Genomic DNA, 17,754 nt, shown 5'->3' on the forward strand with positions numbered 1-17,754 from the left:
GGTTTTGTGACCTACCTGTAGCTTTCATCTCCTTTCTCGCAAGGCCTTCCCTGTCATCGCCTGACACTTCGTACAGGCCTCCATGTCGTGGCCTTCTCCAAGGCACCACAAACACTCTCAGTGCGGGTCCGTGATCTACATTTTTGAGCCGCACGACTTGCACTTTTTGAATCCCGATCTCGGGTTCGTGGTCGGCATCGATGACAAAGACATATTTCATTTGTATTATTTATTATCTCTTCACAGAACTATAGGCGTGCCGAATCTCCAAAGCAATGTATACTGCGGAAAAACGGAACTGAGGCCAACGGACGCCATGCGTGCTACTTATATACCCAATGACGTCGTCCTCGACGGAGGGCTTCGAGGGACCATCGACTCAACGACATTGATGCACGGCGCCCTCTGCCAAAAAAAATTCCGAAGAGCAGCACAGCTGGATGGAATACATCAAAGATGAGGAATACGTTAGAGGACACAATCCACTCGAAAGCGGTAGATGTGAATCCCTACCCTCCTTAGACTTGGCGCTACTACTGCCATGAATTTGGTGAAGACCCTCGGATCGGAGGTGAGCCCAAATGGCAGAACTCAAGATTGAACATGAACACTGCCAGTGGTGGACCTCAGGTACTTTCTGTGCTTGGAATGTATGGGCACATGAAGGTAGGCATCCTGAAGATTAAGTGACACCATCCAATCCCGGAAAACTGAGTTGCGAAAGAGTGACCATCTTGAACTTGTCCTTCGTGAGGAACATGTTCAAGTATCTCAAGTTCAAGATGGGTCACAGTTCTCCTCCCTTTTTGGGAATTAGGAAGTAATGGGAGTACCATCCTTGGTTCCTCTCTGCTGCAGGTACTAATTCTATGGCACTTTTCTCTAACAGGGTGATAATCTCCTGTAAGAGGAGTGGATCCAGATCCTTTAAGGAGTGGCTGCTAGGCAGAGAATTCAGAGACCTTTTCAAGAATGGGAGGCAGTAACTATGGGCGACTGTTTGCAGGGGCCAAGCATCTGAAGTAATGCTTCGCCATTCTTCCAAATGCTGTGTCAGTCTGCCTCCCACCTCAGTCTTGTGGACTAAGGCCTCAAATAGGTGTTGGTATTGTGTCTGCTGCAGAAGGCAAAAAGAGGCAGAGGTTCTTTGGGCAGCTATACCCCCACGTCCTCGTGAACCGCAAGGCAGTCTACTTTGTCCACTTTGAGAGAATAGTCCCCTCACTCTTGCACCCGAAGAATAGAATAGAAGGACCGACCGCTCCAACTCTTGGAAGCTGAATGTGTCTGCTGTGGCTGGCTAATCGCAGCATCCAAGGATTTTGTAGTAGCTTTGATAGTTTGCAGTTTTTCCAAACTCTAGTCGGCCTTAGAACCGAACAGTTTAGAGCCATCAAAGGGCATATCCAATAGCCTCGTCTGAACATCCGGAGCAAAGCCTGATCTGCATAGTCACACAAACCTTCTGGTTACAGCACTTGCCGCCATTGCACAACTGACACAATCCGAGGTATCTAAACCAGATTGCAGAGACTGGCACATAGCTTCATTGCCATCCTTCACAATGTTGAGGAAGCATACCCTTTACGCACTCTCAGGAATATGCTATGCGGCCATTGCCACAACTTCCCACAAAGTGTGTGAGAATTCTGCTAAGGCACAAGTAGCATTAACTGCTTTAAACACCAATCTACCTGCCGAGAAAACTCTTTTTCCTAGGCTGTCAAAACTCTTGTCATCCCAATCGGGAGGAATTACGGGATAGGCAGCGGCCTTTGAGGTTGATGTGGCCGTCTGAACAACCAAACTTTCCAGAGTTGGATGTCTCGACAGGAATTCTGGATCTATTGCAGAAGGCCTGTACCTCCTAGCCAAGTTTTGGTGGAGTAGTATCAGGCTTTTTCTAGTTCTCCATCACCCTATTCTTTAATGTCATATGGAAAGGCAGAATTGGATCCTTGGGAGGACCCTTATCAAGGATGTCTGCTAGATCATCCTTCACATATTCAGCCGCATGCATGCTCCATCCTAAATAATCAGTCACCTTGCCCATGACTGACCTATATGAGGCATCAGCATGTCCAGGCACATCTGGCGTGGCAGACTCCACTTCTGGAGATGTATCCAGGCCACTAGCATCTATCAAGGTGTCCACTCAGTCTCTTAACCTTGACTCCTCAGAGATCAACTCTTCAGGAGCATTTGGCGTGCCATATTCCAATCCAAACAGAGGACTTCTCTGCTCCTTTACTTCCCCCTTTTCAAAAATGGAGCTCATCTACTTGAAAGAGACCTTCTTTGCTACGGGCTTAAAAACCTTCACCGAATCAGTCGGGATGTCAATGGTTTCAGAATCGATGGCTTTGGCGTCAAAGAACCCACCATTGATACCTTTGATGGAGCTGAAGAGGATAAAGATGGCTTCGACTTGATTTGAGGAGTCAAATCACTCGACACCTTTCGAGGAAGGCTCAAGTATTTACTGCCTGGGTCCTTAGGTGTGCGAACAGAAGATTTCGACGATGCCCTGTTGGCCTCGCAAGGCGCGATGGGGTCAAAAGCTTTCGTCAGTTCACCAGAAGGGGTGGATGATACCACCTTCGTCAACAACTCTAAGCATTTGAGGCAAAATTCATCTAATTTGGCCTTAGACGCAGACTTACTCAGAAAACATACCTGTTTTCTATCGGGTGAGGAGTCAGAAGAAGGCAATAGGGATCAATGGCATTGCTTCTTAGACCTCTTATGCGAAGATGATGATGAGTGTCGGAAAATCGAACGAGAGCACTTAGGATGTTTGCTGCACTTTCTAGCTCTGTGAGGTGAAACCTCTCTCGAGCTCTTGCTGTCCGACGACCTCATCTCAGACGGGGTAGTAGAAGGGGATTTGGACAAGGGCCTACCTAGGGCGAGTTTCCTCTTCCTTTCTTTCAAGGCCTTCATGGTCATCAACTGGCATGAGCAGCAGTCGTCGACCTTATGGCCTACTCCCAAACACCAGAGGTATATCGGTGTGGATCCATGATGGACATCTTTGACCCACAATCTCAACACCTCTTAAACCAGGTCATCGTGGTAGACATCTTGTAAAACTTGATAACTCAGTAGATAAATCGTAGAAACAAATTAACTGTTTCGAAGCATGCTGTGCGGAAAAAGGGAACTGTAGCAAGGGGCAAGGTGTGTGCTACTTATACCAGTGACGATGTTACGCCCAAGAGCGGGATGGAAGCCGTTGAGGGACCATGAGTCAAGACGCACTGCAACCTCTGCTGTTGAAAAGTTTCCAAAGATGGAAGCAGGATATCAGATATATATCAAAGACGAGGAATACGTAGGAGGAAACCATCTATTAGAAGCGGCAGCTTAAGAAGCCCAGTCTATGGCAGTAACGAATACCAACATGCTATTATCAGTTAGTCATCGCTGCTCAGACCTCTAGGTTTGGACTGAAGCTATACACCCACACGGTTCTCAGGCAGAGTGGATCGATCAGGATGTAGATAGTGTTGGTCAGAGCACCATTGTCAGATCCCGTCCTGTAAGTCCACTGGAAAACCTGGTCTTCTTAAATCATATTGAGGACCGTTTTGTACATGTTTCTGATAAACCTACGTTAAAGTACTAAACCAGTACCATACTTTCAAAACTGTGATTACATTCAGTTGACAGATTCATCGAATATACCATCACTACTTTGCTTTCAAGGAGCTGCATTGCTACATAAGCCCCTTAGTCTAACCTGTACCATTGAACATTATATATTCTAGGTTAGTTTGATTTCAACATATAAATCTAATTCTTACCATCTAAAAATGCGATAAATCGAGAAATAGTGTCTTTGAAACTCTGCTTGTCACTATCTCCATGCTTAGATTGACTTAGAACACCCCAACTATCTGTTGCCAGGACAGCTGGTACAAATAGTTTGGAAAGCATACTCTTGACACCATTTAATACTCCATCAGATGCATCCAGAACACAGAAACAAATTTCCTGTAATCATAAAAAGAAAGAGAAATTAAAAAAAAAAAATTGCAATTAAAAACTACATGTTTAAATATCATTTCCAGTATCTAAATTGTGATTTTTTTTTATACAGCTGAATTAATCAACTTTTCAATACTATGTATAGGATTAAAACATATTAAAATTCATAACAATAGAAGTCTTTATACATTATGTACAGAATACCATTGTTGAATGTAGTTAACAATTGAATGCAACAGAATACATTGCTTATAGGATCTTGTGCGTTTGATATTGAACACCACAATTGACAATCATTAACCCACTCCAACGATATATCTGATTCATAGATGCAGCACTTAATTGCTCAATCATGTTAGAATAGAAGTCAAACACACATCATCAATTCGCTATTGAGGATTGACTACATATGGGTCTCCACGAATCTACTAGGCACCATCAAGGAGGTGGAGACGGGTCCCATTGCCCTCTCGGACCACGCCCAAATTACATTGTCACTAGCCCTAAAATCCAGGGAGAGCAGAGTGTGGTCCTGGCAGTTCCCCACAGAGCGCCTGCAGTATACACTCTTGAAAGAGGAAATCCAAGAGAAGATCGACATGTATTTCGAAGAAAACGACACAGGTGAGATCGACCAGGACACACTCTGGGACGCTTTCAACGCAGTACTGAGGGGAGAACTAATAGCCATGAAATCCAAAAGAGATAAACAATTGTCGCAGTGGGAGAGGGACCTCGAATCACAGCTGAGAGTTGCACAGAACGAGGTAGCGGCTAACCCAAGCAGAGCCAAGAGACGGGCCATGCAGCATATCCAGGGCCAACTGGAACTCCTTCATACTTATAAGGTGGGACTCTCACTCATGAGGATGAAACAAACATACTATATCCTCGCTAACAAGGCAGATGCCCTACTGGCCCGACAGAGCTTCGAGAGACGACCAGAGAAAGGTCCATAGTGGCGTTAGTAGATTCATCGGGCCTCAAGCAAACGACCAACGAAGGAATGGGCGAGATCATGAGAGCTTTCTACAAGGACCTCTACACCACCAGCACTCCAAAGGAGGAGGATCAAGAAGCATACCTTCAGTCAGTGCCACTGCTGCAGCTCAGTGAGGAAGCCTGTGAAACGCTGGATCAAGTTATCTCAGTAGAGGAAGTGCTTAGAGCCATCCAGCAGTTACCCAAGAGTAAAGCACCGGGCCCGGACGGTTACACAGAAACCTTCTACAAGACCTTCTGAAACGTACTGGCCCCAAGACTTACTAATCTGTTTAATACCTTCAAAACCCTGGGCAATATTACCTCATCAATGAATGAAGCAAAACTGGTACTCTTCCTGAAGCCGAATAAAGATCCCACCCTTCCAGGGTCATACAGACCGATTGCCCTGATCAACCTGGATGCAAAGCTCTTCACTAAGGTTTTAGCCAATAGGTTGAGAATTCATCTATCTTCCCTGGTGGATGCAGACCAATCAGGCTTTACCCCTACACGGCAGGCAGCCGACAATACCAGGAGGGTGTGCCACATAATAGAAAAGGCCGAACGCACGGGCCTAGAGAAAAAGCGTTTGACAGTGTCGAATGGTCGCAACTCTTCCGCACAATGTCACACATGGGCTTCGGTGACTCCTATATGAGAATGATCAAGGAGAATTACAAGAGTCCCTCAATGAGAATAGCGGTCAACAGCTTCCTGTCAGAACCGGTCGCCCAGACAAGAGGTACAAAACAGGGGTGCCCACTGTCCCCCATCCTGTATGCTTTATTCTTGGAGCCCCTCCTAGCGAAAATACGACAAACGCACCAAATTAAGGGTATGCTGATGGGTGGGCTGGAACATAAAAACATGGCCTTTGCGGATGATATGTTGGTAGCACTGACGGATCCCACTGGCTCCCTACCTGCCCTCACATGCGAACTCGAGGCAATTGGAGCAATCTCAGGCCTCAAAATTAATAAAAGCAAATCTGAAGTCCTGAATTTGTCAGCCAACCCTACGATAATCTCGAGATTGGCTGATGACCAAGGGGTGAAGCTGGCACGGAACAGCATAACCTACCTCAGAATCAAACTTACCTCCAGGGTTCAGCAACTGTAGGCAGCAAACTATCCGGACCTGCTTACCCACCTCCAGCAACTACTGCACAGATGGACACCACTATCCACCTCCTGGTGGGGACGCATGGCTGCGGTCAAGATGTAGATCCTCCCCAAGGTGCTATACCACTTTCAAGCCCTGCCGATTAGACTCCCCAAGCCACTTTTTCGCTCGCTCAACAAGATGACATCAGCATATGTATGGCAGCGCAAAAGACCAAGAGTGGCAATGGCTACCCTAATGGCAGCAGCGAGGGAGGGAGGGAGGTCTGGCTTTTCCATATTTTAAAAGATACTATCAGGCGGCACAGTTCAGGGTCATCAAAGAATGGGTGGCTGACTCCCCGCAGACTAAATGGTCAAAACAGGATGTAGCTGTTGCCGGAGGCCCGCTCTCGAACCTCATGTGGTCACATAAAAGTTATAGGCATGCTAACACTCGTTTCAGCGAGATAATCGGGGCCCCCTCAAGGCATGGGACTTGGCAGTGAAGAGAGGGAATCTGAGCTCACGCCCCTCCCCATTTACGCTGCTTTTCCACAACCCAGATTTCCCACTGGGGATGGACCCGAAGGCCTTTACACCATGGAAACAAGTGGGTTGTATAAGAGTGGGCAATATGTACATAGTGAAGTCACTTAGGTCTTTTGAGAACTGTACTCAGGAATTAGGAGTAACAGCGCTGGACAGACATGAATACACCCAACTGAGCCATTGGCTCTCCTCCCCAGGTAATGAGGAGGCGGGATCGAGAGACCTCAGACAGTTCGAGACCTACATAATAACAGATCCAGACACACGTAAACTCATACCTAACCTGTATGCCCATCTGAACTCGCAGGGAGAGGAGGTTAAGTGGCTCTATATGAGGAAGTGGGAGGAAACTCTGGGGAGGGCCATTCCACGATCTCACTGGGAAGAGGCATGGCACAGCATCACCACATTGACGAGATCCATCCATCTGAGGGAAATGTGGCAAAAAGTTCTTCTACACCTAACGCCAAAGAGATTGAAAACAATTTACCCTGATACGGACAGCCTCTGCTGGCGTGGATGTAGTCAAGTGGGCGACTGGAGACACATCTGGGGGACCTGCCTGAACATTGCACGTTTCTGGAGCGAGATCAAAGCCCAAGCTGGGAAAATGGTCCACGGAGCAGATCTACTCGGAGATGGAGTTTGGCTGGCGGGCTTGTGGGACCCCATGGTAAAAACACACACAAGGCGCCAGCGGAAGGAGATCATGGTCCTAGTTATAGCGGCCTGGCTCGTGATAGCCCAGGGGTGGAAGCAACGGTCCCCCCCGACACAGCTCCAGTGGCTCCGAAAGGTTTGGCACTTTGTGGTAATGGAGTGGATGACGTGCAAATTACAGGTAACCACCGAGAACTTTCAAATACACTGGGCCCCTGTTATCCAATATAGTGACTATATGCTCCAATGGTGCCCCCATAATATCCGTATTCTTTATTTGTTTTGAACTGTATTTCAGTACTGATCTCGTAAAACTAGTAATCATGTCTCAGCCGCCTCGTGTTTTAGGGATAAGGTGGGAGGGAGTTGGGGGGAGGACATGGGGGGGTGTTTTGGATGTTGTTACATGTCAAACTTTAAATCAATAAAGAGAGTTTAAAAAAAAATACAGTTTGTGTATAAGTTCCTCATCGCGATTTGATACATGGCTCTTCCAGCTTAAAAGATATGCTTACTTTTCTCTATAGGATCAAACATGCTTATTGATGATCATCCCAGTTCGTAAGCAATGACACAGTCCAATTACTATATCCAATTCATACATGCAGAACTTGATTACATAATTATGATAGGAAAGAAATCAAACACATCAGTTCACATGAAAGCAGTTAAGATACAAACTCTTTATCATTTAAGTTGAGCAATGATGTTGTAGTGCAAGATAATTCTGCAATTTGGGCTGTGATAACCGATTACAAATAGTTAGATGTCATCTCTGGGCTATTATTCAATGATAGTGCATTTAAGAAATTCACTGTAGCAATTCTTATGCTGGTGCATGGAGTAGATAGAATAAGTTGCCATCTGATGTAAGCTTCAAGCGTTCCAAGATGTTCGTAAGTTTGGAAAAATACTTTTTCCTTTCTAGAGAGAGTGCCGGACACTATGTTATCAGATGTTGCAGGGTCTCTTTGCAGTCATTTTTGTGACAGAATCAACAAATATTCCTTTCTTCAATTATCATTTTACACTTGGCCATTAGATCCCTTGTAGGCCGTAGGTTAAATCTTAGACGCAACAGTGCTGATCTGTATATTGGTGAAGGGTGATTAAGTAAATTTGATTCCATAACTCAGAACTTCTTCCGAAGGCATAACCTATGTTTCTCAATCCAGTCTGCCAGATATATTTTCATTTTGGCTCTATCAGGAATTGAAATAAGTACATAGATGGTTACATCGGCGCTGGGCAAAATACAGTAAATGCTAATTCCCCATTGCTTTACAAAACTATGGTCAGATGAAAATATTTAAATAGACAGTGTTTTCAGTAAAATGTCTGACTTTGCTGAGGCATTTTCTGAATTGAGCACAGAGGCACCATTGATATAATCCATTTAAGGAAATCAGTCCTAATTCATACCTGAGCCAACTGAAGTAATTTTAGGACTTGTCTCCAGTATTATCCCTCCATCTTGCAAAAAAATACATCTGGCAAAATTTCTCTTGTGTCCATGCCAAACAATAATATAGGAGTGACTTTTTAATTATAATAAGTCATGGCAGGATTTAGGGAGAATTTACCGTATTTGGCAAGAATGATGTTTGTCTTTGATATAGCCATGACTAGTCTTCTCTCCAAGGTCAATAAATGGGCTTTGTTTTAGGGTTTACTATCAATAATCATACCTAATTGTGTGTACTGAGTGACTACCTCTATCCTTGCATTATTCAAAGTCCATGCAAATGTGCAACGAGTGGTAGGCTTGCCAAGGCAGGCCAAATTTTTGGTTTTCTGAAGGTTTATTGTTAACTGATTTGTATCTATATATTGGGATAAAGAGTCAATACGTTTTTGAAGGCCCATGGGGGTCTTAGAGAGAAGAACCAAGTCATCAGTGTGATGTGGCCCCTGGGTGACCCTCGTGCATTGAAACAAGGCACAATCACCACACACGTACTGATACACCAGACATGAGGTTCAATACCCTTAATCTATGGTTTATTGCAAAGCAAATAGTCTCAGTCGGCCAGACCTCGTGGGACGCAAGAGAGCAAACAATTTACATCAGTTACATATATACAAATATACCATCATGTTTTATCAGTAGTGACACATCCAAACGGCCAATACTGTATCTTTCTTTGCAATGGTTCGATGATTGACAATTATGACGAATGTGACACCCTCAAAGACATTTATTCAACAACATTTGTAATCTCAGAAAGTGCAGACACTATTCTTTGTTACCAAGAATATAGTGCTCTTGTTCTGCAAGCATGCTGTGTTTGTAGGAGGGAACCATTCCAAGCCTTACTATCTCTTGGTTTCTCTTTGTGAGTTAGAGGTCGGCTCGGTTTAGCAGGGCCCAGGAATAGGGGGGGCCACAAAAGAGAGTATAATTCAAGCCATTAACTGCCTATTTCTACAGTTTCTGCTGTACCAGCAAGACTAGCTGGAACCAGCTTAGTGATTAAATGCCTTTCTGCTTAGTTCCAAGGACTTGTGAGGGAGGGAGGAAGGGAAACAGTGCATCACTGTCTGGGCTAGTCTCTCAACATGTAACTTGTGGCCTTGCTCTGTACATGAGCAGAACAAAATAGAATTCACTTTCAGCAAAGCATTTGAACAGAAGCGAGGAAAAAGCAAAATTGCAAAATGGCGAATTCTAGTGTTACTAAATGGACACTCTATGGTTATGCTGACAATTCTGTACTGACGATGCTAGTCATACGATGCGGGTGGTTTTCGGCCAACATAACATATCGTCTATGCTATGGTATGGTATTTTCTAGATTAACAAACCCTCCTCTTGGCCGTAAGCCAAACGAATCAACCATAAATCGCGTCTTCCTCTGACCATGTATCTGATTCTGAACTCTGCATACTGCTATAATCGTCATCTTCATCATCAATATTAATTGACATGAATTCCTTCACAGTCTGCATTTCGTGTTTTGGGATTGTATTTACTTTGGGAGTTCTTTTCTGTGTGCACCATCACTTACTTCAGTGCACATTATTGGTAGACAGTATATGCGACAACAACATGTCAGGAAGATTCCGAGGACTGCTGCTCAGATTGCAGCTAATTTCCATCCCCATGAGCGTACTAATTCCCAAAACCAGGCGTTTATGTTCAGCGTTTATGTTCAGCTCCCAACTACCTGCTGGGGGGTGGAGGTCAGAACTCAGGACGTGTAACTTTTTTATTGCCTCAAAAATCATAGGGGAGGAGTCCCTCACAAATACGCAACACGATGACCCCACGATTTTGCAAACTCCTCCACGGTCAGCTAAAATTATATCAAGAGACATTCTATTTTGAAGTGTCATTAACCTAATTGATTTTTTCTCCAGAGTCATATTTTACAACATGTCCGTTGTTCCATTTATGGTTCTCTCTAAAATTCTGGACAGTTGTCTTATATTATACGAATTAATTGCCTTGCCCCAAAATGGTATAAATAATTTTGCTATATCTTCTGCAATTAATCCTCCCTCCTCTCGTCGTGGCCTCGACTTAGATCGTTTGGCTATGTCTGACGTTTTTTTTTAAATTGTTTTTATTGAATTTTACAACACAGAAAACCAAGTCATTCAACACAGTCCCCTCAAGGGGCCGAACCCCACCCACCCTGCTCCCAATCCCAACCGAGTCGTGTATACAGATCACCAAGAAGTATCAGTGTTTTTTGTCAAAGCAGTGAATCAAATAAGAAAACGAAATACATTGCACAATGTACATTAAAGAGCCCTCCCCCGGGTAACACCACACAAAGGAAAACCAATAAAAGCTCTGCCCGAGAGTTCAGGACCCCCTAAAGCATCATCGGGGCAGACTCCGGAGCTCCCTGGGGCAGAGAAGAACTGACACAGTTCTGATCGTTTGATACATAGCTCCTGAAAGCCATCCTGTAGTCCCGGGGCCTACTATTGAGAGGGCGCGTCTGATTATACTGCGTCTCTCTCCTTTCACACATCGACATGTAATTCACCCACTGTTGTAAGGTAGGGGCTGTGGCCGACCCCCACGAGCGAGCCACCAATGATCTTGCAGCTACCGAGGCCATACCTAGCAGAGGTTTGTCACTGCCTGTCTGCATGTCCAACAACGCCAACAACCAAGTAGCAGGAGTGAATGGGATCTGTGCATCCACCAACTGCTCCATGACCCCCGCCACGGCCTTCCAGAAAACTTGAATATGAGGGAAAAGCCAGGCCACATGAAAAAGGTCAGCCAGGGTCTGTTGACATCTCCTGCAGCTTGGGGACCTGTGTGGGAATAGTTTATGCAGCGAAAGGGGGGAATAAAACACCTGATACAAAAACTTATAATGGGTTAGGCGATGCCTTTTATTGGTGGAGATAGATTTAGACTGAGTAAGTACAAAGCCCCACTGTGTCTCTGACAGAGAACATGCTAGATTGTCCTCCCATTTAGCCTTATATTGGGCTGTTGGGGGAGAGACCATTGATCGAGCCAAACCGTACAGGTGAAAGACCACTCTCTTAGTGGACGTTGGATTCGTAACGTATTCCAAAACTGGAGAAATCACAGGGACCATAGGGAATTGGGGCCATCTCGATCTCAACACTTCCCGAAGACGGAAGTACAATAACATAGTAATCGGAGACCACTCGCCCCTAGACTTAAGTTCCTCCCAGGTTATAAATGTACCATGTGGCATAACATCCCCCAATGTGTGGACCTGCAGGGCCTGAAAATGCTGAATGAAACTGTGCTCAAAAGAGAGGGGAAACCCCCGGACCCTGAAAATGGCCAACATGGGAGAGTACCATGGACCCAACACCGCCCATTTCGCCAACTGATCCCAAGCCTTCAACGTGACCTCTAAGGGTTGAACCTCCGTCCTCACATAACGTTCCCAGGTGGCCCAAAGGAGGCCCCTCAGGTCGTCAGTCTGAGCAATTGCCCTCTCAAGCTGAGAATGGGGACAATTATTCATGGGGGACCACCACCAAATGGAGTACTGGATCTGGGCTATAAGATAATAAAGAAAGAGATTGGGGACCTCCAGCCCTCCCTGCGCATATGGACAGCATAATGTATGTAAGGATATACAGGACGTTTCCCTGCCCATATTAGTTTGGATAATAGTGCCCGTACATGCTTCCAAAAGGACGTGGGGGGGCCATACTGGGACGTTATTAAAAATATAAAGTAATTTCGGAAGGATGACCATTTTAGATAGTGAGATGCGAGCCGCTTGGGACAGAGGAAGTCGTATCCAGGTATCCACCCTATGCTCCAAGTGGTGCAGGGTAGAGATGTAATTCTCTACCAAGAGATCAACAGGGGAAGTGGACACTCTGACCCCCAGGTATCGAATTCCCTGTGGGCACCAGGCAAAAGCCCCTCCAATATCTTGTGGTAGGACCCGATCTGTGAGTGGAAGAACTTCGGATTTGGACCAATTGATTTGTAAACTGGAGATGGCACCAAAAGCGGATATTTCCTCCATAACCGGCTGTAAGTTAGTCCAAGGGTGTTTTATGTACAGCAACATGTCATCCACATAGAGGGAGACAATGGATACACATGACCGAATAGTCACACCGCGGTGAGAGTGAAACTCCCGCGGGGCGCAAGACACCGGCTCGATGGCCAAGGTGAACAACAGGGGGGAAAAAGGGCATTCCTGCCTAGTGCCTCGGGTGGGGTAGATAGGCGCAGATTAAATGCCATTCATGTATACTAGGGTGCGCGGGGCTGAATAGAGGAGCTTGACCCATTGGAGAAATGTGGTACCTATGCCCGTTCGGCGGAGGACTTCGAACAGAAAAGGCCATTCGACAGAGTCGAACGCTTTCTCTGCATTCAAGGGCAACACCGCGATAGGGACGTGTGGGTTCACATTGTGCATTAAGGTGAATAATCTACGCAAATTGTTCTGCGTTGATCGGCCAGGGATAAATCCTGCCTGATCTGGGAGGACCAGGGCGGGCATGTGGGGGAGAAGCCGGTCCACAAGTAGTTTTGCCAAAATGTTATTGTCAGTGTTTATCAAGGACAAGGGGCGGTAGGATGAGCATTGCCTATAGTCTTTATTAGGTTTAAGCAAGACCGTTATCAAGGCAGTAAGAGTGGACTCGGGAAGGATCCCAGTGGAAGCCGCTTCTTCGAACATATGACTTAGATGGGGGTTTAAGCAAGTCCGGGAAAGCTTTGTATAGCTCAGCTGTAATCCCATCTGTTCCGGGGGCTTTACCAACTGGGAGAGACTGTATCAACCTGCGGAGTTCTTCTGTTGTGGGGGGATCATTGAGAAGCGCCCCAACCTCCCAGTCGAGCCAGCCCAGGGCGATCCTATCCAGATACTGGGTAATGATATCGTGTCCAGCCGAACTATGGGTAGTGTACAGCTGTTCGTAAAACTGACAAAATACCCGATTTATCCCAACCACATCCTTAATAGACTCACCTCCAGAAGATTCTACTTCTAATATAGGTTCCAGACGTTTCCCTTGCCTTATAGCCCAGGCGAGGGTTCTACTTGGGCGGTCTCCCTCCCCGTATCTTGCGGCCATCACCGGGAACCCCAAGAACCTCTCCTCACTGTCCATCAATGAGTGGATTTCTCGCCTTTTCGCCGACAATTCAGCCTGAAGCGAGGGGGAATTCGATGTTTCTTGAAGGAGTTCCAGTCCTTTGATGTCTTTTTCCATGCGGGCAATTTCCCCCCGAATGCTCCTCAGGATCCCTCCCTCTTGGGACATGCACCATCCCCGTAGATATACCTTAAAGGTCTCCCATATAACACCGCGGCTGGCTACCGTTCTGTCATGATCTCTGCTTCCAAAAGGTCAGGGTTTTCCCAACTCCCTTGGAAGCAGATCCATAACCCAGGTTCCGAGTGCCAACCAGTCCCAATTGGGACCTTTTGGACCCAGTCCTGGCACCAGTGGCACCAGGCTCATAAATATGCCCAGTCCCAGCGCTGGAAGCGCCGGGCTCATAATGCTTGGGTGGACTTACCTGCAGCAGACCATGCTGCTTACTTGCCTGCCAGTTGAGCCTCTGATCCTCTTCTGTTTGGAACTACTTTTCCTGTTGGGTGGGGCAGGAGCCACTCCCTAGATTCAGAACACTGGAACTCTTCTGGAAAGCAGGAACTCTTTTCTTACCTAGGCGTGGCTGTGGAAGGAGACACCTAAGCACTACAGGAGGCTATTTAAACCACACCCGATGGATGAATCTTGCTTTGCGTTATTCTGCATCCTCTGCAGCAGAACGCTCATCGTGTCTTCTGCATCTGATCCTGGGCCTAAGGAAAAAGGCTTACCATCCTGAATCCAGTCTTCAGCAACACCTATAAAGACAAGAAAGTACAGGTTAGCATTACAGTCTTCAGTGACAGCTCTTCACTTACCTGGTCCATCGGCTGTCACCAACGCCTCGCGCTGCATTCCGGCATCTGAAAGACAAAGGCTTACCTACTCTTCGTGCGCTCCGGAGGTCTTCACACTGCATTCCGGCATCTGAAAGACAAAAGCTTACCAACTCTTCGCACGCTCCGGAGGCCTTCGGCGCGGCATCCCGCATCTGAAAGACAAAACAAGGTGCGTTTAAAGACATTGGGGAACTTTAATACTCACGTGCCATTACTCCTTTCCACATCTAACCCAGTGGGTATTCCGGCACCCTGCAGCCACTCCGAACTTGTACCTGCAAAATAAAAAGACAGTTAGAGCGCATCGTGAAGCAGGCATCAAGCGCTTACTTACGTGCTTCCAGGCGCTTCTATTCATCACACGGGCTCCATCTTCAACTCACTTCAGCCCGTCATCCGCCATCGCCGGAACCCTGCAAAACAAGAAACATCATTACTAAAGACTTTAAAGACATTAGAATTACTCGAAACTTACCGTTCGTGCAGTAAACGACGGACAGCAGTCCTCTGAAGTCAAGAGGCCTGTTCCCCTTATCCAGTGAAGAAACTGGTTACAGCACCCTGCCCAGAGGCAGATGGAGAGCACGGCGTTCACTTACCTAAGGTGAGAGCGTTAACCTTTGGGGTCTACAGGAGAAGAGAAAGGGAAGAAGTGAGAGACATTCAATAACCCAGTTCCTTAATCCCATATTTTCTATCTGCAGGCATCTTACCCTTCGAGTCAGCCATACAGTGCACAGAGGTCCAGCCCAAAGAGCCACCCGTGTGTTACACATCACCTTTGAAGATACGGTATACGCCCAGTCAAGACCAGCGCCTCTACGGGAATCAGGTGAGCGTTACAGAACGCAAAGCCTACCACAAAACTCCCGTCCAGGCGCTATGGAAACCTCGGATACCGACCAGCTAGCCCAGTTACTTGGGGAACTAAGGGCAGAAGTGCATGCAGCCCGTCAGGAAACGAACGCTCTAAGAAGGGAACTGATTATTTGCAAGGAGCGAACAGATGATCTCGCTAGACAATTGCTACAGTCACAAGCCGGACAGACCCCGTTACCCGCATCTGGGGGAAATCTTCCTTCTACATCCTCTATGAATCCAGTGCAGATCAACCTACCTGGGAATGTACCTCTGGCTCTGCCCGAACGATTTTCTGGTGACCCAAAGAGGTTTGCAGTATTTATCAATCAGTGCCGGTTGCATTTCTTATGCCGGCCAGCAGCCTTTCCAACTGATCAAGCTAAAGTAGCTTTCGTGCTTTCGTACCTTAGTGGCAATGCGGCAGACTGGTCGATCCCTCTAGTAAATCAAGATGATCCGGTCCTCCATGATTTTCAAGCTTTTCAGCTCAGTATGGAAAAACTGTTCGCAAGACATTCACAGGGGCAGGCCTTGGACAATGAGCTTCTTTCGTTGCAACAAGGTAATCAAGACCTTTTGGCTTATATTGCGTCTTTCAACAGACTGATAGTGGAAACTCAATGGCCTGAGGACAAAAGGATTACGCTGTTTTATAGAGGTCTACGTGGAGAGCTCAAAGATGTGTTAGCCCAAGTAGTGAATCCCCCACAAGATTGTTCGGACTATATAGACTTAGTCGTTCAAATAGATCACAGACTGCAGAACAGGAAGGCCGATCGTTCCAAGTTTGATGCTCGAGTATTTTCCAAACCGCCAACTCCTTCCAAAGGAGTAGACCCCGGGGAACCCATGCAAATAGGGGGTCTGAAAGGTCCTCTAACACAAAAGGAGCGGGAAAGGAGAAAACAGTTGCAATTATGCCTCTATTGCGGAAACTCAGGGCACTTTCTTCGAGACTGTCCGGTGAAACCTGCCAAGAAGGCAGTAGGAGCTGCAGTTACCAAAGTTACAAACTCTGAGCAGGGAAACGACCTCGCCCGACAAGAATAGAGGTCCTCTTGCCGAGCGTGAAAACCAGTTCCGTGACCTCGCATTTCGTGATACCTATGGTCCTCATTAGCCCTGATAATCCGGATCGATTACATGCAATTGAAGCTTACGTCGACAGGGGTGCCATCGGCAATTATGTGGATCATGAAATGGTTTTGAGGATGAATCTAACTCTTTGTCCCAAGGCTGTAAAGGACGTCATTACTACGGTGGATGGTACGGAGATAGCCTCCGGGCCAGTAACGCATACCACTGAAGAGGTGACGCTAGTAAGTCAAGATGGACACCATGAGAAGATCGTGTTCGATGTGATCAAGGCCCCTCAGTTTCAGATTATTCTAGGAATACCTTGGTTAGAGAAACACAATCCTCTGATCGATTGGCGAGCAAGAACGGTCCAGTTTCCAGAATGTGTCTCTACTTGTCACCCTCCACCTGGTGTTGCACTGGCAGCAATTTCTTCAGAGACTCCCCAGTTACCTCCCGAATACCTAGAATACCAAGATGTTTTCCGGAAGGATCAGGCTAACTCTCTACCTCCTCATAGGTCTTATGACTGCCAGATTGATCTGATACCTGGATCTACTCCTCCTTGTAGTAGAATCTATGCCCTCACCGAGCCTGAGAACCTTCACCTTCGACAATACCTGGATCAATACCTGGCAAATGGGTTTATTCGTCCTTCCAAGTCCCCTGCTTCTTCAGCTTTGTTCTTCGTTCCAAAAAAGGAAGGAGACCTTAGAACTTGTATAGATTATCGCTCCCTGAACCAGATCACCGTTAAGAATAGATATCCGTTACCTTTGATCCCTGAACTCCTGGACCAAGTCAGAAAAGCATGCATATATACAAAGCTGGATCTTAGAGGAGCTTACCACTTGGTACGAGTAAAAGAGGGCGATGAATGGAAGACGGCCTTCCGCACCAAGTATGGGCTATTTGAATATCAGGTCATGCCCTTCGGACTTTGCAATGCCCCGGCCGCCTTTCAATATTTTATGAACGATGTCCTCAGAGAGCTCATAGATGTGTGTGTTGTTGTTTACATTGACGACATCCTCGTTTATTCTTCATCGGAATCTGAACATCGGAAACACGTGAAAATGGTCCTCGAAAGATTGCGTCAACACAAACTTTTCGCT

At 46.4% G+C, this 17,754-nt stretch overlaps 1 protein-coding gene across 1 annotated transcript in view; it reads right to left on the bottom strand.

Annotated features, from left to right (window-relative positions):
- The window catches only part of DNAH8 (dynein axonemal heavy chain 8), an 8,835,797-nt gene that overhangs the window by 7,926,106 nt on the left and 891,937 nt on the right, over nucleotides 1–17,754 (bottom strand). Inside the window, exon 6 of the mRNA XM_069608756.1 lies at nucleotides 3,807–3,996. Within this exon, the coding sequence (XP_069464857.1) occupies nucleotides 3,807–3,996 (190 nt within the window). The remainder of the gene's footprint in view (nucleotides 1–3,806; nucleotides 3,997–17,754) is intronic.

Source organism: Ambystoma mexicanum, chromosome 4q, assembly GCF_040938575.1.
Source record: "Ambystoma mexicanum isolate Mex_15411 chromosome 4q, UKY_AmexF1_1, whole genome shotgun sequence".
Classification (NCBI taxonomy): domain Eukaryota; kingdom Metazoa; phylum Chordata; class Amphibia; order Caudata; family Ambystomatidae; genus Ambystoma; species Ambystoma mexicanum.